At 52.2% G+C, this 21,909-nt stretch overlaps 2 protein-coding genes and 1 pseudogene across 2 annotated transcripts; 1 reads left to right on the top strand and 2 right to left on the bottom strand.

Moving 5' to 3' along the window:
• The first annotated feature begins 231 nt into the window (after window positions 1-231).
• On the top strand, window positions 232-846 carry LOC136469069 (cysteine-rich receptor-like protein kinase 10). Its single transcript, XM_066467404.1, has one exon. The coding sequence runs from the start codon at window positions 232-234 to the stop codon at window positions 844-846; it is 615 nt and encodes a 204-aa protein (XP_066323501.1).
• Window positions 847-1,150: 304 nt separating this feature from the next.
• Window positions 1,151-2,587, bottom strand: LOC136469078 (probable receptor-like protein kinase At5g24010; annotated as a pseudogene).
• Window positions 2,588-13,430: 10,843 nt separating this feature from the next.
• On the bottom strand, window positions 13,431-15,336 carry LOC136469086 (uncharacterized). The gene is made up of 2 exons (XM_066467415.1): window positions 15,186-15,336; window positions 13,431-14,176 (listed from the first exon to the last, which is right to left on the bottom strand). The coding sequence occupies exons 1-2, from the start codon at window positions 15,334-15,336 to the stop codon at window positions 13,431-13,433; spliced, it is 897 nt and encodes a 298-aa protein (XP_066323512.1).
• Window positions 15,337-21,909: the final 6,573 nt, after the last annotated feature.

Genomic DNA, 21,909 nt, shown 5'->3' on the forward strand with positions numbered 1-21,909 from the left:
AAACATGGAGAAAACAGCTCGGAGAAACATCATGGCGATTAACGAAGATTGGAGAATATTTAGAAAAAGAGTTAAATGCACCAGAGGTCCATTAACTTATGAGGAGGTTTCGGTTAGGTCCATCAACTTCCAAAGAGGCTTTTTGGGCCCATAAACTTTGTACATCGTATCACTTAGGTCCATACCTCTCCACGTTGGCTTCTCGTGCTGATGTGGCATGATGCCGTGGCCATGCGGGCGTGCATGCAGGTGTGGGGGAACACCGGCAACTACACGGCCAACAGCACCTACCAGTCCAACCTCGCAAGCCTCGCCACGGTGCTCTCCAGGAACGCCTCCTTGTCCCGGACGCTCTTCGCCAAGGGCAGCGTCGGCGTCCTCCCGGACATCACGTACGCGCTGGCGCTCTGCCGCGGGGACGCCAATGCCACGGCATGCGGGTCCTGTGTCACCACTGCCTTCCAGAGCGCGCAGCAGCTGTGCGCCTTCGACAAGGACGCCACCGTCTACTACGACGGCTGCTACCTCCGCTTCTCCAACATGGACTTCCTGGACGACACCACCAGCAACAACGAGTTGATCCTCATGAACTCGCTGAACGTCAGCTCGCCGGTCAAGGTGTTCGACGCCGTCGTCCGCGTGCTCCTCAATGCCACCGGCGACTACGCGGCGGCGGACTCTACCAGGCTGTTCGCCACAGGGGAGGAGGCGTTCGATGCCACCGACCCCACCATCTCTGGCCTCACGCAGTGCACGCCGGACATGGCGCTGGCTGACTACCGGCGATGCCTTGGTGATATACTTGGAATCATGCCACGGTACCTGAGCCATGGCCATGCCCCGTGAGCCGCTTGACACGGCCACCATCGCGGAGGCCATCAGCGTCATCTCGTGCTTCTACGAGGACAAGACGGAGTGGGGCGGCGCATCGGGTGGATCTACGGGTCAACGCTCATGCCTCCTACGTGCTCGCCGGTGGTGGCGGCCTGCGCGGCTGCGGCCGCGGCGTCTACCTCTTCAACAACCGCTTCTCGGGCGCCATCCCCGCCTCCATCGGAGGCTACGTTGCGCTACAAGCGTTTGATGCCAGCAACAACCGCCTGACCGGTGTGGGAGTGTGAGCAAGTCCGTCGGCACCACCAGCAGCTCATCATCGGCCCTTGCCGCTGCTGAGCTAGGAGAACACCTTGCTGTTGGTGACTCCCACGTCGGTGACGACCGTGTCGTCCGGATCGCCTGTCGTCAGGAAGCTCGTCGACGACGGCACCCAGCGTGGCACGACGACATCCTCGGGGAACTGTGTGCCGACGACGCCGCTATCCTCGAACGCGTCCCACCGCACGTGCATCTTCTGCAGCTACAGACAGTACTCGAGGTTCCATAGCACGTCGCCCATGGACCACGGCCGCTCCTGCCCGTAGTCCACCAGGCACTGCTCTGCCGTCTCCGCAAACTTGCGAAGCGAGTTCTCGTTCACCTCCCCGAGGATCCGCGGGTCGACGATCCGGTCTAGCTGCCCGCGCCACTGCCACCCGACGGCCCACTCAGCGAGGTTGATCTAGTCGCGCTCCAGCGCCTAGTCGATCACCGGCCACGCACACAACACCTCGAACTGCACCACCCCGAAGGAGTAGACGACGGAGCGGTCCGTCAGCTGCTGTGTCTTGAAGTACTCCGGGTCCAGGTACCCGAAGCTGCCCTTCACAGTCGTGCTCACGTGCGTCTCCCCGAATGACGAGCCGATGCGCGACAGCCCGAAGTCGGCCACCTTGGCGATGAACCCGTCGCCGAGGAGGATGTTGGTGGACTTGACATCACGGTGGATGATGTTCTCGGAGTAGCCCGTGTGCAGGTAGTGTAGCCCCCTGGCGGCGCTGATACACACCTCCAGTCGCTGCTTCCACGACAGCGGCGCCGCCCTGTCGGAGTCCGGCCCGTACAGGTGGCTCCGCAGCGTGCCTTTCTCCATGTACTCGTACACTAGGATCATCTCCGCCTGCTCGTTGCAGTAGTCGATGAGCGACACCAGGTGCCGGTGCCCGATGCGGGACAGCACCACGATCTCCGTCTGGAACTCCGGCAGGCCCTGCCTGGACGCGCACGTTGCGCGCTTCACCGCCACGCGGGTGTCGTCGTGGAGCGTACCGCGGTACACATTGCCGAAGCCGCCCACGCCGATGAGGTTGCGCTCGTGGAAGTTGTCAGTGGCCGACCTCAGCTCCTTCAGCGGGATGTGAAGCTGCATGCTCACCCTCTGCATCGCGCTAGTCGTGCCCTCGCCTGACCGGCTCGATGGCTCTAGCACCCACCCGGAGCTTTCTTGTGACCACGGCAGTGGCTTGCTGCTCTCCTTCTCTATCGGCGCCGGCCGCGCCATCCGCCTTTTGTGCCCATGTGGCAGCGGCGGCAGTACTTGCTCGCACGCCCGCATGGCCACAGCAGCGGTGGCGGCGGTTCCTGTTCGTGTGCCTGCAGCGGCGTAGGCGTTCCTGGAGAGCGCCGTGGCGAGGCTTACGAGGTTGGACTGGTAGGTGCAGTTGGCCGTGTAGTTGCCGGTGTTCCCCCACACCTGCATGCACGCCCTCATGGCCACGACATCATGCCACATCAGCACGAGAAGCCAACGTGGAGAGGTATGGACCTAAGTGATACGACGTACAAAGTTTATGGACCCAAAAAGTCTCTTTGGAAGTTGATGGACCTAACCGAAACCTCCTCACAAGTTAATGGACCTTTGGTGCATTTAACTCTTAGAAAAATATTAAAGCGTGACTTAGCTTTAGACAGAACGACTGGTCGGCGGCGTATGGCGCTATCTGGTTGGCGAGAGGATGGACGTCTTCAACCTGGTCGGCGAATCTGTCCCTCAGGGCATGTTGGTAAGCGGCGTCGGCGTTGGTGAACCCAAAGGGTAGGGCCGTAACCCCTGGAGTTTCCCGAGCAGCCTCCGATAAATCTGGATCAGAGGGTGGTCGGCGCTGAACCAGAGTGTCCAGAGCCGATTCGGCGATGGAGAGGCATTCGACGAGCTTCAGACCGACCCGATCGATGGATATGATCAGATCGTCGTTGTTGGTCTATCTCCTCTGGTAGCGAGGAAGCGGGCGGCGAGTTGTTGATGAAGGTGACATCGGAGGTGGTTCCGAGATCGGATCTGCTGTCGCGGGGGCTGATGTAGCCAGCGATGAATCATCGTCGTGGACCGGTATTGATCTCCACGAGATTGATGACGAGAACGCGTTGTTGATTTGAGGTCCATCTGGCTCGCCATGGATCAAGCGCACACCCCTACCTGACGCGCCAACTGTCGACAAAAGATGCTCGGCAGTCCAGCGAGGAGTATCCCACAATGGTAGATTTGTCATAGAGGTGAGCGAGATCAGGAGCGAGATGGTAATAGAAGCACCAAGACACAAGATTTAGACATGTTCGGCCGTCAGTATGACGTAATACCTACATCCTGTGCTCTGATGTATTGCATTGAGATGTATGGATCATGTCCACTAGGGGACCCCTGCCTCTCCTTATATACTCTGGAGGGGTAGGGTTACAAGAAAAGTAGCATATTTGGTACTATATAATATCTTGTCGTGCACGTCTTGATCTTTGTGGGCTGTGCCACCTCTGATGGTGCACCCAGCCCATTGGGCCAGTTGGGCCAGACTGAATTCGGAGGTACTGTAGCTATGGAAAACACTGTAGTGGTAGAAGTTAGTACCATGCTGAAAACAGAAGGATAGCTTAACCAAGTTAAAAGCCTGGACCTGAGAGGTTGTTAACTCCGGATCGATCCTTTTGCGTGAAGCGAGGATGAAAGCGCAAGAGAGTTAATTAGCGGATGTGGTTCATTCAACATATAGAGTGGGCCTTAGCCGTCTTTCCGGTTCGGGCGTTACATCTACTAGCAAGCTTTTGCCGTCCGTTGTTGAGTTGGTCTTTTTTTTTGATAAATGGCATACTTTATTATATTAGCAGCATGAAACTGCAGTGGGAATGAAAGGTTCCCAGTTTACATTCTGCAGTGCCACTCTAGTTGGGCAACTGGAAGCATGATTACAATTTGAACAGAGAATGTTAACTTGATTGCTATCAGGAGAAACCGATCTGAAAGCTTGAGAAGCTAACGTGTGCGCTGTTGCATTTAGTCTTCTAGATATTTTAGCCACTTTCGCAGCCATGGTTGATGTTGCATTTAGGAATTTCTGAGTAAATGGCTTGATGTCCCATTGAGGTGGGTTGGAGAGATCCGATCCATTGAAGAACTGCACCTTCTGTTGATCCGATCCATTGAAGAACTGCACCTTCTGTTGGTCGTCAGTGAGGAAGAAAACTTCTTGAATTTGCATTGCAGAGGTGATGATGCCGGCAAGAGAGAGTGCCGAAGCCTCAGCCAAGAGGACTGAGGAAACGGTGTTTGCGATCGCTTTGATATGAATCATCAATTTTATCCTGGGATCCAGGATGAATAGGCCAAGGCCTGCTTTCCTCATCTGTTGATCGGCTTGATCTGGGGTGATTGCAGCATCAGTGTAGCATCTGACGCCTGGTAGTAGGGCTGGCAAGGGTACCTGAAAAGGCAAACGAGTTTGGAGGTTTGCTAGTCCTGAGATAGGACCGGAACCTCGCGAATTTTCTCCTGGCGTGATATGTCCACCTGCATAAGAAAAAACATTGCCTGCAATGGATGTGTTGGCAGTGTTAATCAAAAGATGTTGGCCGCATGCTTGGGTTCCCTGCATGCTGCATGTCTGAGCGTGGGCCTGCTGCTCATGCACACCACATGCACGGGCTGCATGCATCGTTGGTCCAGGATCACCGGTTTAGATGACTAAACCACTCATCAGTCTTGTCAAATATCTGCCAGTGTTGTCGAGCATCCACTAGCCGTGCCAACCACGAATAAGCGTTGTTCGTCCCTACACACTATGGCTAGAGCTAGAAGAAGAAGGGAGAACAGAGCATGTACACCAGCGTTGGCCGAAGCTCTATCTGAGAGATGGCAAATCTGAACTCTCTTTACTGAGTTGCCATAGTAGTCTATTTATACAACTCTATCCATCTAGTCTCAGTACAGCTACCCTGCTGCAACAGTGACTAGATAACATATAGGGCTGATTCTGCGCCGGCTTCTGCATGTGCCTACAGTGCTGCAGGTGAGCCGTGTGGCGCCTGCACCTACAGCGACTACAGTATCATAGCAGGAGGCCTTTTCGGCGCCGTCTTCCCTTGTTGTGTTTACATAAGGTAGCAGTAGATTATCTAATAATCTTCCCCTAATCCTACTGCTAACCCTTGTACCCCTCCATGTCGATCATCTCCTTCAGCTCCGCGAGTCGAAGACGTCCGAGCGGCTTGGTGAGGACGTCCGCGAGTTACCGACCAGTTTCGACGAACTTGATGACGATCTGCCCTCCATCGACACAGTCCTTGAGGAAATGAAATTTCACGTCGATGCGTTTACTCCGGTCGTGTAGAACCGGATTCTTCACGAGAGCGATGGCGGGCTGGTTGTCCACCATCAATGCTGGTGGGTGAGCTTCCACGCCAGTCAGCTCGCCCAGCAGCCGGCATAGTCACACAACTTGGCACGCCGCTGTGGCCGCCACTACGTACTCTGCCTTGCACGTAGATAGCGCCACCACTTTCTATTTCAACGACAGCCATGAAATTGGGGCCGACCCGAGGAAGACGAGCACGTCAGAGTTGCTCCGTCGTCCGTCGATATCCCCTGCCATGTCTGCATCGCTGAATACAGTGAGCTGCAGCCTACTCCCATTGGTCTTAGTAAAGATGATACCCTGATCCACCGTCCCTTTGACATAGCACAGTATCCGCTTCACCGCAGCCCAGTGATCCTCTCTGGGATCCTCCATGAAGCGACTGACGTAGCCCATGACGAACGCAATGTCCAACCTCATGTGGACTAGGTAGCGCAGACCGCCGACGATGCTCCGATAGAGTGTTGCATCCACCTTCGTCACGGTATTAGCCTTCATCAGCTTCAGCTGCTCCTTCATCGGAGTCACGCATGGCTTGCACTCAGCCATGCCGCTTCTCTCCAACAGCTTCGAGGCATACGCGCTCTGACCGAGCATGAGTTCCTCCTTTCCCTGTCTCACCTCAATGCCGAGGTAGTAGGAGAGTGCGCCGAGATCGCTCATTCGAAAACGAGCCGCCATCTCGCGCTTGAAGCTATTGATATCCTCCGTGCGTGCGCCGGTGACGATTAAGTCATCCACATACACGCCGACGACATGCTCCTCCTTCCCCCGTTGCCATGTGTAGAGTGTGTGCTCGGTTGCGTACCGCTGAAACCTAAGCTCGCCCAGCATGGCGTCAAGCTTGGTGTTCCATGCTCGGGGGGCCTGCCGTAGCCCGTAGAGCGCCTTGCGCAGTCGGAGCACCCTGTGCTCCTCTCCCTTGACGACAAAACCTGAAGGTTGCCTGATGAAAACCGTCTCCGCCAGCTCGCCGTTGAGGAAGGCCGATTTAACGTCCAAGTGATGGACGCATCAGTCCTTTGCTACTGCCAAGGCTAGTAGCAAATGGACCGACTCCATGCGCGCTACTAGCGTAAAGACCTTCTCGAAGTCTATGCCCTCACGCTGAATAAAGCCTTGGGCGACAAGGCGTTCCTTGTGCTTGACAATGGCGTCGAGCTCATTCCGCTTGACCTTGTACACCCCCTTCAGGCTGATCGGACGGCATCCTTGAGGTGGATCGATGAGCTGCCATGTCTTGTTTTTCTCGATCACCTTCATCTCCTCCAGCATCGCCCATCTCTAGTTTTCGTCTCACTCGGCCAGCGTGAATGTGGGTGGTTCCTCTACACTGATGAGCAGCAGCTCTGCGTCATTGAGCAGCCGATCAGCCAGTCCTGAGGGTCCTGTGTCGCCGACGATGTTGTCCAGCCTGCGGAACCGCACCTCCTCACCTTCGTGGAAGGCATCCACGAACTCAGTGATGTCACTTGGAGGTGAGGCGAACTCGATCAGTGTTGATGGAGTTCCCTGTTCTGCCAGAGTGCTTGGTACATTACCTGAAGTGCTCGGCACCCCAGGTTTAGTGCTCGGCACTACTTCTGGACTTCTCGTCATAACTCCTGCAGTATTCAGTCACACTATAGGAGTGCTCAGCCTTAGTCTTGGAGTTGTTGGCACCACTACAAGACGTCTTGGCTCCACCACGGGAGTGCTCAGCACCCATCCTGGAGTGGTCGCCACCACTGCAGAACCTCCTGGCACCACTCCTGGCATGCTCGACATCCCTGTAGGAGTGCTCGACACTCCTCCTGGAGTGCTCAACATCCCTCTCGAAGTGCTCGGCACTGCCCCAGGAATGCTCGGCTCTACCGCCGGAGTGCTCGGCGCTCCTCTCGGAGTGCTCAGCACCTCTTCCCAAGCATCTCTACCACCGTGGATGACCAAGTGTTCGACGATGAAGGTGCTGGTGAAGCCACCAACTTCCCCCGTGCTCGGACGGCTCCAGTCCCAAGCCACCTCCTCGTCGAACACGATGTCGTGCGAGACAAGCACCTTGTCTCCATGTGGGTCATAGAGATGGTACGCCTTGGTACCCTTCGTGTAGCCCAGGAACACCATCGGTGTGCTCCTGTCCTCCAGCTTGGTGAGGTTCGGCTTTGTCTTCCTAATGTGGCCGATGCAGCCAAATGTCCGGAGAAAGGACACGCTTGGCTTGCGGCCATACCAAGCTTTGAACGGCATCTTGCCCGTTAGGGCCTTGGTCAGAGCATGGTTGAGGATGAACACCGCCGTGGTCTCCGCCTCTCCCCAGAACCTTGCCGGCATGCCTTTGGCCTTCATCATGGATCGGGCCATGCCGACCACCATCTGGTTCCACCTCTCCACCATGCCATTCTATTGTGGTGAGTATGGTGTGGTGTGGTGTTGCCCCACACCCTGATCCGCGCAGTACGCAGCGAACTCCACCGAAGTGAATTCACCGCCACGATCAGTCCTCAACACGCGGAGCTTCTTGCCGCTCTCGGCCTCCGCGTGTGTCTTGAACTTCTTGATCGCCACTGCCCCTTCATCCTTGCTTGTCAGGAGTTACAGCCACATGTAGCGACTGCAATCATCTACGAATAGGAGAAAGTACCGCCGACCACCATTTGTAGCAAGCGTGATCGGCCCACAGAGGTTGCCATGGACGAGCTCGAGAGCGTCCTTCGTGCGATACTCGGCCACCTTTGGGAATGGTAGCCTCCTCTGCTCCCTGGCCAGGCAGTTGTCACACAACTCGCCTCCGTGCTTGATGTGGGGTAGCCCTCGGACCATCTTCTCCAGTCGACTAAGCGCGTTGAAGCTGAGATGTCCGAACCGGGCATGCCACATCCACGGTTCCTCAGAGTGCATTGTCACCAGGCACACTGGCTGCTCTACCTTCAGGTCGAGCAGGTACAACCAGTTTAGGGACCTCTTCACCTTGGCGAGAAGTCATTGCTCCCGGTCCCTGATCCTAAGGACTCTGTCCTTGATCAGTACATCGCTACCACGCTCATCTAGCCGACCAATGCTGATGATGTTGGAACACAGCTGTGGGATGTAATATACATCCATTAGCGCGCGTTGCTCCTCGTTCTGGCACCTGAAGATAATGGTGCCACGCCCTTAGATAGCCACCCTTGAGCCATCACCAAACTTCACCGTACCGGTAACATCGTCGTCGAGCTCGGAGAAGGATGCCTTGGAGCCCGTCATGTGGTTACTGGCACTAGAGTCCAGATACCACCGCTGCTCCTAGTCGGCGCCCACACGTCTGAGGTGAACTTCGGTGTGTGGTTCATCGAGGTTGACAGTCTTCAGGGCCTTCCCAAGCCCTTCCACCATCGTCGCCTCTTCCCTCTCCTTGGCCTCGACGTCGTGCAGTGCACAGAATGTCGACATTAGGATAATGGCCTCATCCTCATCGTCGGCTTGCGCCAGGTGAGCCTGAGCCTTCTTCTCCTGCTTGCGATTTGGGCACTCCCATTCCCAATGGCCCATCTTACCGCAACGCCGTCAGACGTTGGGGTTGATGTGCTTCTTCTCCGAAGAAGCCTTGCTGGGGCGCCTGGTCTTGCTCCTGAAGTGAGCTGGCCGCAATGTCGGCAGCCACAGCATGATGTACCTACCAAACATTCTAGGATTTGTTCTGAAATCTGAGATCGTTCCTAGCTTTCCATATGTACCACATAGTGGTGAGAATGAGCATCATCTATTCATCAGTGGTTTGTTGGTTGATAAGCTGGACAAGGGATTCTTGTACACCATCCTGCTCATTGGGTAAGAGTGAAGAGCATAAAGGTGGATTTGCAGAGAACCAAACAGCTCTCGCAAAGGTGCATTGGAAAAAGAGGTGATCATCATTTTCAGAGTTGTTGCAGGTTTTGAGGATATGGCTCTTCTGATTAATCTCCAGCAAAAGGTTTTGAGGAGAGGAGGAAGCATCTTGTGCTTCCAAGCCCTTTTGAGGATGTACATGGCCTGCGGTGTGACGCTTCTGGGTCCCTGATGAGGGAGCTAAACTACAGTTGAGAGTTTAGAAACCTGAAAGCTGCTTTTGATGTGCATATACCATCCTTGGCCGGCTTCCACCTGACCATGTCTATCTGCTGAGAGGGAACAATTTGAACTTGGGTAATGGCCTGTGTAGCCTAAGAATAAAAAATCTCATAGATAAGAGCATCATTCCAAGACTGAGTATCTGGGTTCCAGAGATCTGGAACAGTTTGAGGGAGGCTGGGCCTAGTGACAGGCAAAATCAGGTGATCATGAATGGAATCCCAAAAAGGACACCAAGGGGTAGACCATATGCTTGAGTTACCTCTGTGAATTTGAATAGTGCAGTTCTGAGTAAGATCATGCTTAATCTGAAGGATAGAAGCCTAGAAGATAGATTTGGATGTGACATTTTTAGCAAGCCAGAAGGAAGTATTCGGGTAATATTTGGCTTTGAGGACTGATGTAAGAAAGGGGTCTTTGTCGGTGGCTATATTCCAGGCTGCTCTGATGATGAGACTGCGATTGACATGGAAGAGGTTTCTAATACCAAGGCCCCCATTATCTTTAGGTTGACAAATGTCATCCCAAGATCTGAAATAAAAGGGGGAGGAAGTAGCATCTTCCTACACACTAGCCCACCAAAATCTCCTGATGATGGAGGTGATTTTTTCAATGAAAGTTTTGGAAAAGAGCACTGTGGACATGTAGTAAATCGGAATGGAAGCAAGAACCGAGTTAATATAAGTGAGGCGACCAGCATGATTGAGTTTATTGGCTTTAATAGTTGTGAGCTTAGCTTTGAATTTGTTGAGAATGAAATCATAAGCTTTAGGACGATCTTTGTGATTGAAAATAAGAGGATGGCCCAAGTGGATGGAATTTGGGTTCAGATCAGGCACAGGAAAGATAGATTTGACAGCCTGCTTAGTGGTATTATCAACATGCTTGCTAAAAAGGATAGCAGACTTACTGAGGTTGGGAATTTGGCCCGAGGCAGCACAGAAATGTTGGATAGTGGTATTGATGGTTGCAGCTTCAGAAAACGATGCCTGCCCTCAAATGATTAAGTCATCTGCAAACAACAAAGAATGGATACAAGGGCTGTTGTGGCCAAGCTTGATGCCCTGGATGTTATTGTTGTGCAAATTGCTTTGAAGGCTTAACGAAAGCTCATTGACAGGCAGAACAAAAAGATAAGGGAAAAGAGGACAGCCTTGCCTGATTCCACGCTGAGGATAAATAGCAGTAGTAGGCTCACCATTGACAAGAACCGATAGAGAAGTGGTAGAAATGCAAGCATATATAAGTGAAATGAAGTGGTCTTGGAAGCCCTGTCTACGAAGAGCAGTGACAATGAAGCTCCATTCAATATGATCAAAAGCTTTAGCGAGGCCAAGCTTAAGCATGAAGGCTTTTTGATTCCAGGATTTGAGGCTAAAGGAGTGAACAATTTCCTGGGCAAGGATAATATTGGAAGCAATGTGCCTACCTTGCACAAAAGTAGCCTGAGTGGGATGAATGATATGAGAAACGTGATGTTTAAGGTGATCAGCAAGAGATTTAGCCATGATCTTGTAGCTGACGTTGCAAAGGCTAATGGGACGAAAATCTTTGGTAGTAGCAGGAGCAGCTGTTTTAGGGATAAGGGCAATGAAAGTGTCATTGATGTTGGTGGGCAACCGGCCATTATGGTAGAAAGTAGATACCAGGTGATGCACGTCATCGCTAATCCATCTCCAGGTTGCCATATAGAAGGCAGTGTTGAGGCCGTCTGGGCCCGAGGCCGCATTACTTCTCTCTGCTTGACAATTATGTGAAGCTCCTACAAATCTTTTTTTTGAAACAATGGCAGGAGCTCTGCCTTTCAATTAAGATAAAAGAAGTTTATATACAAGCAAAGGTAACCAAGCGTGGCGCCAAACACCACGAAAGGTTAGCCCACCCACGCAACGTGGTAGAGTACACACAACCATGAGTCATCGTAGCAGCTCCGACTTCCCATGGCAAAACACCGACGACCCATCCAAAGATGTCAGACCAACAGGCCCGATGCAGGAGGCTGCAACAGGTCATCGTTGTCGAGCTCAACCTGCAAATCTGGGATAGACAAAGTATAGGCGTCAGTTGCAGGTACCTGTTCCGTGGTAGTGTCATTTTGATTCACTTCATTCTGGTCACCAGATTCCTGCAAAATACTATGAAGAGAAAATGTCACTGAAGTAGTTCCTGATTGTGTCTGCCAACTGCTGCGGAGTGGTTGAGGTGGTGCCATCTGGATTCTGTAGATGAGTAATACGATTTCTTCTGGCTCGCTTAAGGATGGTTTGATGAAAGAAGGAAGTATTTTTATCTCCTTTGGTGGTCCAATTTTTCTTGTATCTCTGTCTGTGGAAGGTTTCTTGTTTAGCTAGGATGATGTGATGCTGATGGGTGAGATCTTTCTGAAGATTGTGGTTTTGCAAGTGGGGTGGTAGAGTCTGTTGTTGTAGAAGTTGATGCTCGATGGTTTGGAGCTGGTCATTGAGCTTGGGCTTGGTTTTTCTCCAAGTTTTTAGATCATAGGCAAGATATCTGGCTTTTTGGTGGAATGGTCGCCGATGAGATTTTTGCCAGCTATTCTTCGCCACCTGTTGAAAGTCCTATTCCAAAAGCCACCTATTTTCAAATTTGAAAGGTTTGTTAGTTTTAGTTCTAGTGGAGTTGAGGACCGCTAGAATCGGCGCGTGGTCGCTTTTCATCATTGGAAGGTGGTAAACTGTGGTCGTGGGGAAGGCCGAACACCAATCTGCATTGCCAAGACATCTATCCAAACGCTCATATGTGGGATTAGTATTAAACCGTTTGTTAGTCCAGGTATAAGCCGGCCGATTGTAACCAAGATAAAATAAACCACAATCTTTTATCAAGCAGCAAAATTCAGATATTCTTCTAACATTAGCGGGCCTAGGACCCATTTTCTCATTAACATTCATGATATTATTAAGGTCTCCCATGCATAAGATAGGCAAATTCGAATATGTTAGAACAAAAGATTTAATTTGAGCCCACATGCTAGCCGTTTTTTGGTGATGAGGATCACCGTACACACAAACTAAACCAATTTTTTTCATGCATCGCTTATATTCACACAAAGTAATGAAGAAGTGCCGACTAACAGATAAAACATCTACATCTATATCCTGCTTGATGAGGAGCCAAAGGCCTCCAGACTAGCCTTCAGCAGGAACAATATAAGCTTTGTCCACATTGAAACGGTTTATTAAAGCAGTAGATGTTATCTTGGAATTTCTAGTTTCAGAAATAAATGTTACCTGCGCGTTCGTGGATGCGATGAGACGGGCAAGGTGGAGCATTTTAGAACTACCGAGGGTCCCGTCCGAACCCCGGCAATTCCACGATAGGAGACTCATTGTGCCCGTGGCGTCTTGAAGGCTGGCGCCAAAGCCTGTTGAAGCTGGTCACAAGAATTTTTGCCACGCTCGTCAGCAGTCGGACATTGGAGACTGCCTTTTTCTTTTCTCGGGTCCATTAAGTCATGTGGGAAAGGGGAGACCTCTTGGTTAGGCCTCCTTAAGTCTCTGCAGCACTGTACTGGGTAATCCACCGTGTACGGCAGCATTGCACTGCATTAGGTTCTGTACCACAGCAAGCACCGGACACAGCACAGCAACGCTGAGCCTGCTCGGTCTTCACTTGGGCATTGCACCGTTCGGTCAAAAATGGCTTGCCGGAGCCAGCAGTTGCACATGGCATGTGTTCCAGCCTTGCCGCGTCTACTCTCATTTTATGAATGCATTGCACTCGCACCTTCCCCCGAATTTTTTATTTTCTTGCCCTTTTTTTTTAAGTTTTCCACAAATATGTCTCTAACGATATGCTTTCAAAATCTGGACCCTTCGCTCGGTGCCATCGATGGTGGCGCCGAGCTTACACGTCTCGGCGCCAAAGGGTTTGACGTCTAGGTCGGAGGGCCACGTCGGCATCAAAGTAGAGCCGGGGGTGACTGGCAGCCAGCTCGGCGTCGTGGATCTTGACGCCAAACTTGGCGCCGTAGATCTTGGCGTCGAGTTTGACGCCATAGATCCTGGCGCCGAGCCGGTCTTTACAGGTGGGTCCTTTTCCTTTCTCTCTTCCTTTCTTTCCTTTCCTCTCTTCCTTTCTTCTCTCTCGCCCGACGCCCCCCGCCGTCGGCGCTGCTCCCACCACCGCGCCCCGCGCCCCCGTCCCGTCCGCCGCGTCCGCGCCCCGCGCCCCCGTCTTAGCCGCACTGCGCCGGCCGGCCGCCCCACCGCCCCGGTAGCCACGGCTCGGCTCGGCTTCCGCGCCCCTGTCCCGGCCATGCTGCGCCAGCCAACCGGCGCGGCCCGGCCCAATGTCTGCGCCCCGCACCATCGCCCTGGCGTTCACACCCCGCTCCCCTGTCCCGGCCGCCGCCGCGCCCCGCTTGAGGCGGCCTCCCCGCCGCGGTCGGCCGGCCAGCCACGGCCATCGCACCATGCCCGTCCCGTGACGCTGGGCCAGGCGCTGCTGCCTCTCCGTCCTCCACGTCCGGCCAGATGCGTAGGTCGTTCTCCGCCACCCCGTCCCACGGCCCTCCACCGCGCCGGGTGCCTCCTCCTGCTCTCCACCGCGTCGTGCACTGCCATCGTTGTCAGGTAAATTTCGTGTATATGCTATGTAGTTAGATAGTGAGGTTGAATTGTGGTGTATTAGTTAGTTTATTGATGTACTTAGGATGGTAATATGATAACCTATTAATTTTAATTAGTTGGTGATCTAGAGATTAGGTGATAACCTAGTTAGACTATTTACTTACTTAGTTAGCTATCTACTTAGTTAGTTATGATAACCTATTTAGTTTAATTAGTTGGTGATGTAGTAATAATAAGGTGATAACCTAGTTGTTGGACATGTATGGAGCTAGCTATTATGTTATTTGCAAAGCTTGCAGTTACCTAGTATGTAGTTGTTGGCACGTAATTTAGACTAAACGAAATGTGTTTGGATTTGTGTATGAAATAGATGGACAACCTAGTGAGCATATATCATAGAGGCACCGTGGAAAGAGATCGCTATGGATATGTTGAGATTGTTGACATGCAAAGCGTGCCTGTGTTATTCAATGAGAAACCTTCATTTAGTGATTTGGTTGCAAGGGCTCGGGAGGAGCTACATTGCCATGATGATGATGGCATCGTAGTTGAGGGTGTACTTCAGCTAGGTTTCCCTCCCAACATCCTTAGGAAGATGATCCCAATTGGGTGTTCTCACATGCCATTTCATGTGTTGTGTGTGTTGAATTATATAATGTCCTACTTCGTTAGGTTTTGTTTGCAGCACATGGTCACATTTCACTATGTCCGCAATATTAAACTGGATATTATGACCACAAATAATGAAAACAACTACATAATAAAAAGTCCAATACTATGACACATTAAACAACACAATAATACTATAAGTACATGCCGATAAACTAAATAACGCAGTACATGACCTAAGCATGCCCATACTTAAAGTGCATTACATGACAACACAATGAAAAGTCCAACAATAGACAACATTGTTCATAAATAAACCATAGAACTAGCCAGTAATGGAAACTACTGAGTGCAACGAGGCCACTTTTTTTCCTCAGGGCATCGAGATTCTCCTTCATCGCTGCTTTTGCTCAGCGTGCACGTTCAAGCTTCTTCTCCCTCTCCTCCCTGTACGCAGCAACACACCTCCTTTTCTCCTCTTCCTTGTGCTCCTTTTCTGTAGCCTCCTCTCTACGTCTCTTCTCCATCATCTCCTTGTCCTTTGCTCTCACCGCAACAGTTTCTGCATCCATTACTTGTCTTCAGGTTCGATCTCAGTGTCGATCCACTGCTCAAAATCATAGAGTGGTGGAGGGGTCTGCAACAAATGCAATTGTTACAAAACAAAAAAAATCATGCAACATGACATATGACATAAAATAATTATTACACAACATCCATTCCTCACCATCTTGTTAATGCTGCGCTGACGAAGTGTAGGCTCAAACGCAAAATTGGAACACATCCAATACCTCTGCCTATACGTGTCCTCTTCATCGGAGTTGGCTACCTTGCAAGGATCGTCGCAAAAGCACATGAGCACTGGAACACCACTAGCAGAGGCAATGGTGAAAGCTCTAGTTTGGTTTTGATGAATTGATGAAACCCTAAGTGCTAACCTAGCTTATCAAAGTGATCATAAGATAGGTAGCACATTCCAAGTGGTGAAGCAAATGAAGATCATGACATGGTGATGATCAAGTGTTTGGAATTGAAAAGAAGAAAGAGAAAAAATAAAAGGCTCAAGGTAAATGTATAAATGGTAGGAGCCATTTTGTTTCGATGATCAAGACACTTAGTGAGTGTGATCACATTTAGGTTCGATAGCCGTACTATTAAGAGGGGTGAAACTCGTATCGAAATGCGGTTATCAAAGTGCCACTAGATGCTTTAACTCATTGCATATGCATTTAGGATCTAGTGGAGTGCTAACACCCTTGAAAATGTTTGTGAAAATATGCTAACACATGTGCACAAGGTGATACACTTGGTGGTTGACACATTTGAGCAAGGGTTAGGAACTTCAACGGCAGAGTGTCCGCCCGTAGAGTGCGGATAGTCCGATGGTGCCATCGGCACCCTATACAGAAAAGACGGAGGTCACTGTAAGTGACCGGACGCTGGCCTCGGTTGGATCGGTGCGTCCGATCAGTAAAAGCTGCAAAGACACTGGCGTCGGTCTCTGACTGGACGTTGGGTCACATAGTGACCGGACGCTGGAGGGTTGTGTCTGGTCCTGCTAACGTGGCAGCGCACAGGGGAGACGCCGAGTGACCAGACGCTGGGTGAGTCCGGTCGAGCATGACTGGACGCGTCCGGTCATGATTTCTCGCTTCTGGATGCTTACTGGAAACGACCGAACGCTGAGGTCCAGCGTCCGGTCACTTTGCAGCAGCGCGTCCAGTCATCACTTGACCATTGGGATCGGGCACTCAGTATTTGACGAAAGGGGACACGTGGCATGCATCGCGCGACCGAACGCTGGGGTCCAGCGTCCGATCAATCTGACCGGAGCATCCGGTCGCCCCGTGTTCAGTGTAGTGAGGAGCCCAACGGCTCTATTCGTGGGGGCTCTCTATTTAAGCCCCATGGCTGGCTCGAGCTCACTCTCTTGGCCATTTGCATTGACATAGCAACCTTGTGAGCTTAGCCAAAGCCCTCTCACTCATCTTCATCATAGATTCATCATCTTTGTGAGATTGGGAGTGAATCCAAGTGCATTGCTTGAGTGTTTGCATCTAGAGGCACTTGGTGTTCGTGTTTCGCTGCGGGATTCGCTTGTTACTCTTGGTGGTTGCCACCACCTAGACGGCTTAGAGCAGCGAGGATCGTCGAGCGGAGGATGGTGATCGTCTCCGGCTTCGATCATGGTGATTGTGAGGGGTTCTTGATCTTTCCCCAGCGGAAAGCCAAAAGGTACTCTAATGGATTGCTCGTGGCTTGTGTGATCCTTATCTTGTGTTGGTTGTGCGGCACTCTATTGAGGGTTTGGCATGTGATGCCAATTAGTGCGTAAACCTCCAAGTGAGTGAATCGCCACAACAAGGACTAGCTTGCCGGCAAGTGAAACTCGGTAAAAAATCATTGTGTCATCATTTGATTCCTAGGTGATTGGTCTTCATTGATATTGATTCTTATGATTGATTGGTTCACTCCTCGACACGGCGGTATAACCATCTTGGTCACTCTCTTTACATTACCGCAAACTAGTTATCAAGCTCTTTAGTGTAGCTAGTTGCGAGAGCTTGTTAGTTTGGTTAGTGTGGCTCTTTAGTTAGCCTTTGAGAGTACACTAACTTAGTGTAGTGACATAATTATTGTGTGGATATAAACTACATAAACTAGAATTGTGGTAGGTGGCTTGCATTTTTAGTAGGCTAGCGCAACACTCGTTTCGCCTCATAATTGTCTAACCGGTTTTTTAAGTGTTGTTGAAGAAATTTTTAATAGGCTATTCACCCCCCTATAGCCATTAGGACCTTTCAAATGGATCGAAGACATTTTTGGTCATCCGGCCATAACTATAATTTAGCCATTTTAGTCCTAAAAAACAAAAGCAATTAACATTAAACCATACACCTAGGGTTTCCTATTTGATCCACAACAATGAACCCATAACATAACAACGTGCGCTAAGGTTACCTTGGTTTGCTAGATTTTTCACGCCTTGGCATCCTACGGTTGTATAATATAAATATTAAAATTGCATGAAACCCTAAGTAATGACGATTCTTAAGTTGAAAAATCCGACTAATATATACCGAATCGATGTGAAAAAAACTAGGAGGGAGCGAGGATACCTTGCTCTCGAAGATGTACGGATCAAATCAAAATTTTCAAGGTCCAATATGCCGATTCGTGAGGTAGGGCAAAGTGGAGAGAGAAAAAACCCGAGAGAAGGAGAAAGAAGAGGAAGAAGGCTCGGGCAGGAAGGTTGGGCGCCGGGTTAAAACACCACCTCGGCGCAATAAATCTTGGCGGCGTGCTGCTTACCATGTCAACGTCCACGCCACCAACGTGGCCCCGACCTAGGCGTCAAACCCTTTGGCGCCGAGACTTATAAGCTCGACGCCACCAACGATGGTACCGAGCTAAGGGTCTAGATTTTAAAAGCATACCTTCAGGGACATATTTATAAAAAACTTTCAAAAAATAGCAAAAAAAAAACAAAAAAAGTGGGCACCTTCCCTCTCATTTGGCTGCATGTGGACGGAGGCATGGAACTTCTCATTTCTCTCTCTATGTTGCATGGCTGTCCTTTTTTTCTTGTCTCTTTTCATGGTTCCCCTGCTCGTAACAAAAACTGGCTGGTCGAGCAGTGCTGGTACATCTGCCTGCCTTCCTCCACTTCTCTCTCTCCCATACATCTCCATGGCCGCATGCATCGCATTAACTCCTGCCAGGGACATGAACGACAACATGGCTTGGGCGCATGGACTGGCCTGCATGTCTGTGCCGCTTCCCTCTCTACTCCCGCTGATTCTTGGTCAAAAATGGCTGCAAGCACTGCACATCCTGTGCCCGCATTCTCTCTCTTCATCACACACACTGCTGCATTCATACGCATGCACACACGTTGCATGCCAGCACTTTCCTAATGGGGATTGTAGACCATGGTGACTGTTGGCTGGCGTACGCGGCGCCAAGATGTGTCAGTGGCTAGAGCGGCAATGTCGCTTGCGAAGGGTCCCACCGCAGGAACGCACCTGGGACGGCCGAAGACGGGCCGCAGGGGCCGCGACCGACGCCTCGCCCCTGTGACGTTGCCGAGGAAGGGCGAAGCGGCGCAAGGTGGGGCGCAGCGGCACTGCGGCTCTGTGGCGTCGCACGGGCAGCGTATGACGCAGGTGGGGCTGCGAACCGGCGGTGACAGCACCAGAGACGGCAGGAGCGGTGGAGGCAAATGCGTGTAGTTGGCCAGCAGCGGGTTTGGTGCATAGGCAGGTCGGAGATTTGGAGCGCTTGCATAGAGCTTGCAAGATCATTTTCAAGCGATTCTGATGCCATGGTGTGGAGTTCTATTTTGCGAAAAGGTGGTGGTGGATCTGGCGGAATAGGGGGCTGGCCTCCACTGGAGATGTGATAACTCTACACGGTGTGCACTGGGAATAGGAACTTTGGCAAAAATGAGAGAAGGGCGAAGTAGTGTGGCTCACCAATGGGGTAGAACATGCTGGGGTGCAGGGAACACAGGAAGATCGGTAAGAGCTGGCACAGAGGAGGAAGGTGGCGTGGATGAACTGGAAGCTTATCCAGGCAGATGTCGAACGGCAAGGAGGAGGTGGCGCCCAGATGTCGATCGACGAGCAACGGGCTTGGAGCGGGAGATGACTGAGCAGGTGACGAGCAGCGGCAAAGCAGATGTCTTTCGCCAAAACGCAATCACGAACCAGGAGATGTCTCTCCAATTCACGCCGGGGAATCTAGGCGACGGGGGATGAAGGAGGCACAGCAAATCTGGATTGGAGCTGAAGGAAGGGGATGGTAGAGGTGAGAGGGGAGGAGGGAGCCGGCAGTCCGCCCAAAGGAGTGTCTCCGGCTGCAGGTTCAGTGTAGAGGCGACTGGCGCCGTGGCGCGCCCGTTGTTGAGTTGGTCTTGAGTTCCGGCTGACCGACCAGCGCCGCCCAGTTTTGTCGCGCCCAGGCCCAGCCGCCGCCGCTTTCTCGGAGGATACTTGGACTTTGGACGACGGCAAAGTTGTCTGAAAGCTACTCCTATACATTTGATAGCAAGCAAAAGCAGGGGTCGGCCTGCAGAAATGCTGCGCAAGTCATATTGGACTGCACTGCAGTGAGATCATCGATATCGAGCATAAGCGGTTCGTTCGTGATGAAATGAAATTTTATGAATCGCAGTCGTCCGCCGCGCGCGACCCGGCCGGCCATTAAATCCGACCCAACTGTAGGCGAATAACTAAATTCAATTCAATTCAATTCAATTCATGCGGAGAATTGAATGAGTTGAATCAGTCCATGTGTTGTAACACGGCTTCGGCGAGTGACGAAGGTCTCCGACAGCAAGGTGTCGCCAAGGCGTCTTCGACTGTCTTAGGACGGAGACCCGGCGCTGACTAAAGGAACTTTCCTGGCTATGCTCGAAGGGCGCTCGTCGCGGATCCCGCCAGGGCCAGGCACACACGTCTCCGACCGCCCAGGCGGACGCCGCCCCATTCCGACTTACGGGCGTCTCCGGTAATAAGGGCGGAGGCCGCCCTACCTCTGAACTAATCAAACAAACAATCTTGCTTAAGGGTGTGCAGGTACTCAAGCGCAGGCGCCCGTGGTCCGTGCAAACGCGCCAGTATGGCCCCTGCGCGGCCGGGCGGAGACCTACGGATGATGTCTCCGACCGGACCGACGAAGACCCGGCAAGGCGACGGCGCGCCCCTGAAGGTGGAGGCCAGAACGTGCCAGCATGGCCCCTGCGCGGCCGGGCGGAGACCTACGGATGATGTCTCCGACCGGACCGGCGGAGACCCGCCGAGGCGACGGCGCGCCCCCGATGGCGGAGGCCAGCGTCGAGAGCCATGGCCCTCGCGCGGCCGGGCGGAGACCCGCGGGAGATGTCTCCGACCGGCCGGCGGAGACCCGCCGAGGCAGCGACGCGTCCCTGGAGATGGAAGCCAGCACCGGGGACCCAGGCCTTTGGGCCGAAGACCGAGGCATGGTGGGTCGCCTGCTCATGGAGGCCCATTACTCGGAGACGGTATGGCAGGATTGCCCCGCAAACAAGAGGCTAGCGGCGGAATATTCCAAGAATGTACTGTAGCAGTTGAGGGGCATTGTAATAAATTCTGTCATGAAGTAGTTGAGCCCTATAAATAGGGAACACTTGTAACCGTGCAGGTTGGTTGGTGAACGAATTAATGGAACCCTAGTTCTTTGTGCCAGCTTCCCACGAGTTCACCTATCGAGCCTATCCCGAGCCTCCGACCGAAGGCGACCCCTGACGGGCGGAGGCCCCAGTCTCCCCCACACTGTCTGAAACCCCTAGTTTCAACATTAGCGCCCACCGTGGTTTGGCCAAGGCAAACCAACGATGGCAGGGAAAAGAAAGACCACCACCAGAGCAGCAGTGACCACGGGTCAACGAGGAAGGCCTAGGCGCAACATTCGTAGCACCTATGCAACCTCGCCAGTGGAGGATGACACCAGAGCATACGCCCAGGGTCAACCACCGGAACCCCAAGATCTAGAGATTCAAGATCCGAAGGTCCAACCAAACTCAACCACAACACCCGAGCAAGAACTGCAACAGCTGCAAGCACAGTTGCAAAGAGCACAACAAGAGAGGGACAGAATGGCAGCAGCATTCGCAGCTAATCAGCAAGCTATCCAAGCGTCAGCACAAGCAGCAGAAATAAGGCAGCAGTTGGCAGTCCTACATGCTGAGATGCTAAGTATGCAGCATGCAGTACCAGCGTCAACCTCCGCAATCCCAGCCTCCGCAGCAACACCAACTGCAACCATGCTACAAGGCCCTACGCCAGTGATCAGTCAGCCGACGATGCCATCTCAGGTGATGCAGAGGCCTATCGATCCCAAGTCCCCACTATCTGTAGGCATACAACAGTCGCCATGGCCAATAGCGTACAAGCCAATCACACTACCAAAGTTCAACGGAAAGACAGACCCCCATCAGTTCATTATGAGTTACGAGGCAGCAGTAGCCTCCGCCGGCGGAGACGACGCCGTCTTGGCAAAGTCATTTGTCATTGCAGCCGAAGGCGACGCGCTGGCTTGGTATTCTATGCTCAAACCAAGCACAGTCTATTCTTGGGAGAACCTCCGGGACAAGATATTGGCAAACTTCAAGGGGCTAACAG

Source organism: Miscanthus floridulus, chromosome 1 (assembly GCF_019320115.1).
Source record: "Miscanthus floridulus cultivar M001 chromosome 1, ASM1932011v1, whole genome shotgun sequence".
Taxonomy (NCBI): domain Eukaryota; kingdom Viridiplantae; phylum Streptophyta; class Magnoliopsida; order Poales; family Poaceae; genus Miscanthus; species Miscanthus floridulus.

What these genes read in the sequence shown, in the direction of transcription:
- LOC136469069 (XM_066467404.1), top strand. Translation starts at nt 232, where the DNA reads ATGCGGGCGTGCATGCAGGTGTGGGGGAACACCGGCAACTACACGGCC.
- LOC136469086 (XM_066467415.1), bottom strand. Translation starts at nt 15,336, where the DNA reads ATGGATGCAGAAACTGTTGCGGTGAGAGCAAAGGACAAGGAGATGATG. An exon ending in GAGGGAGAAGAAGCTTGAAC is followed by an intron (nt 14,177 to 15,185) that starts GTGCACGCTGAG and finishes CTAACTACATAG; the next exon opens with CATATACACGAAATTTACCT.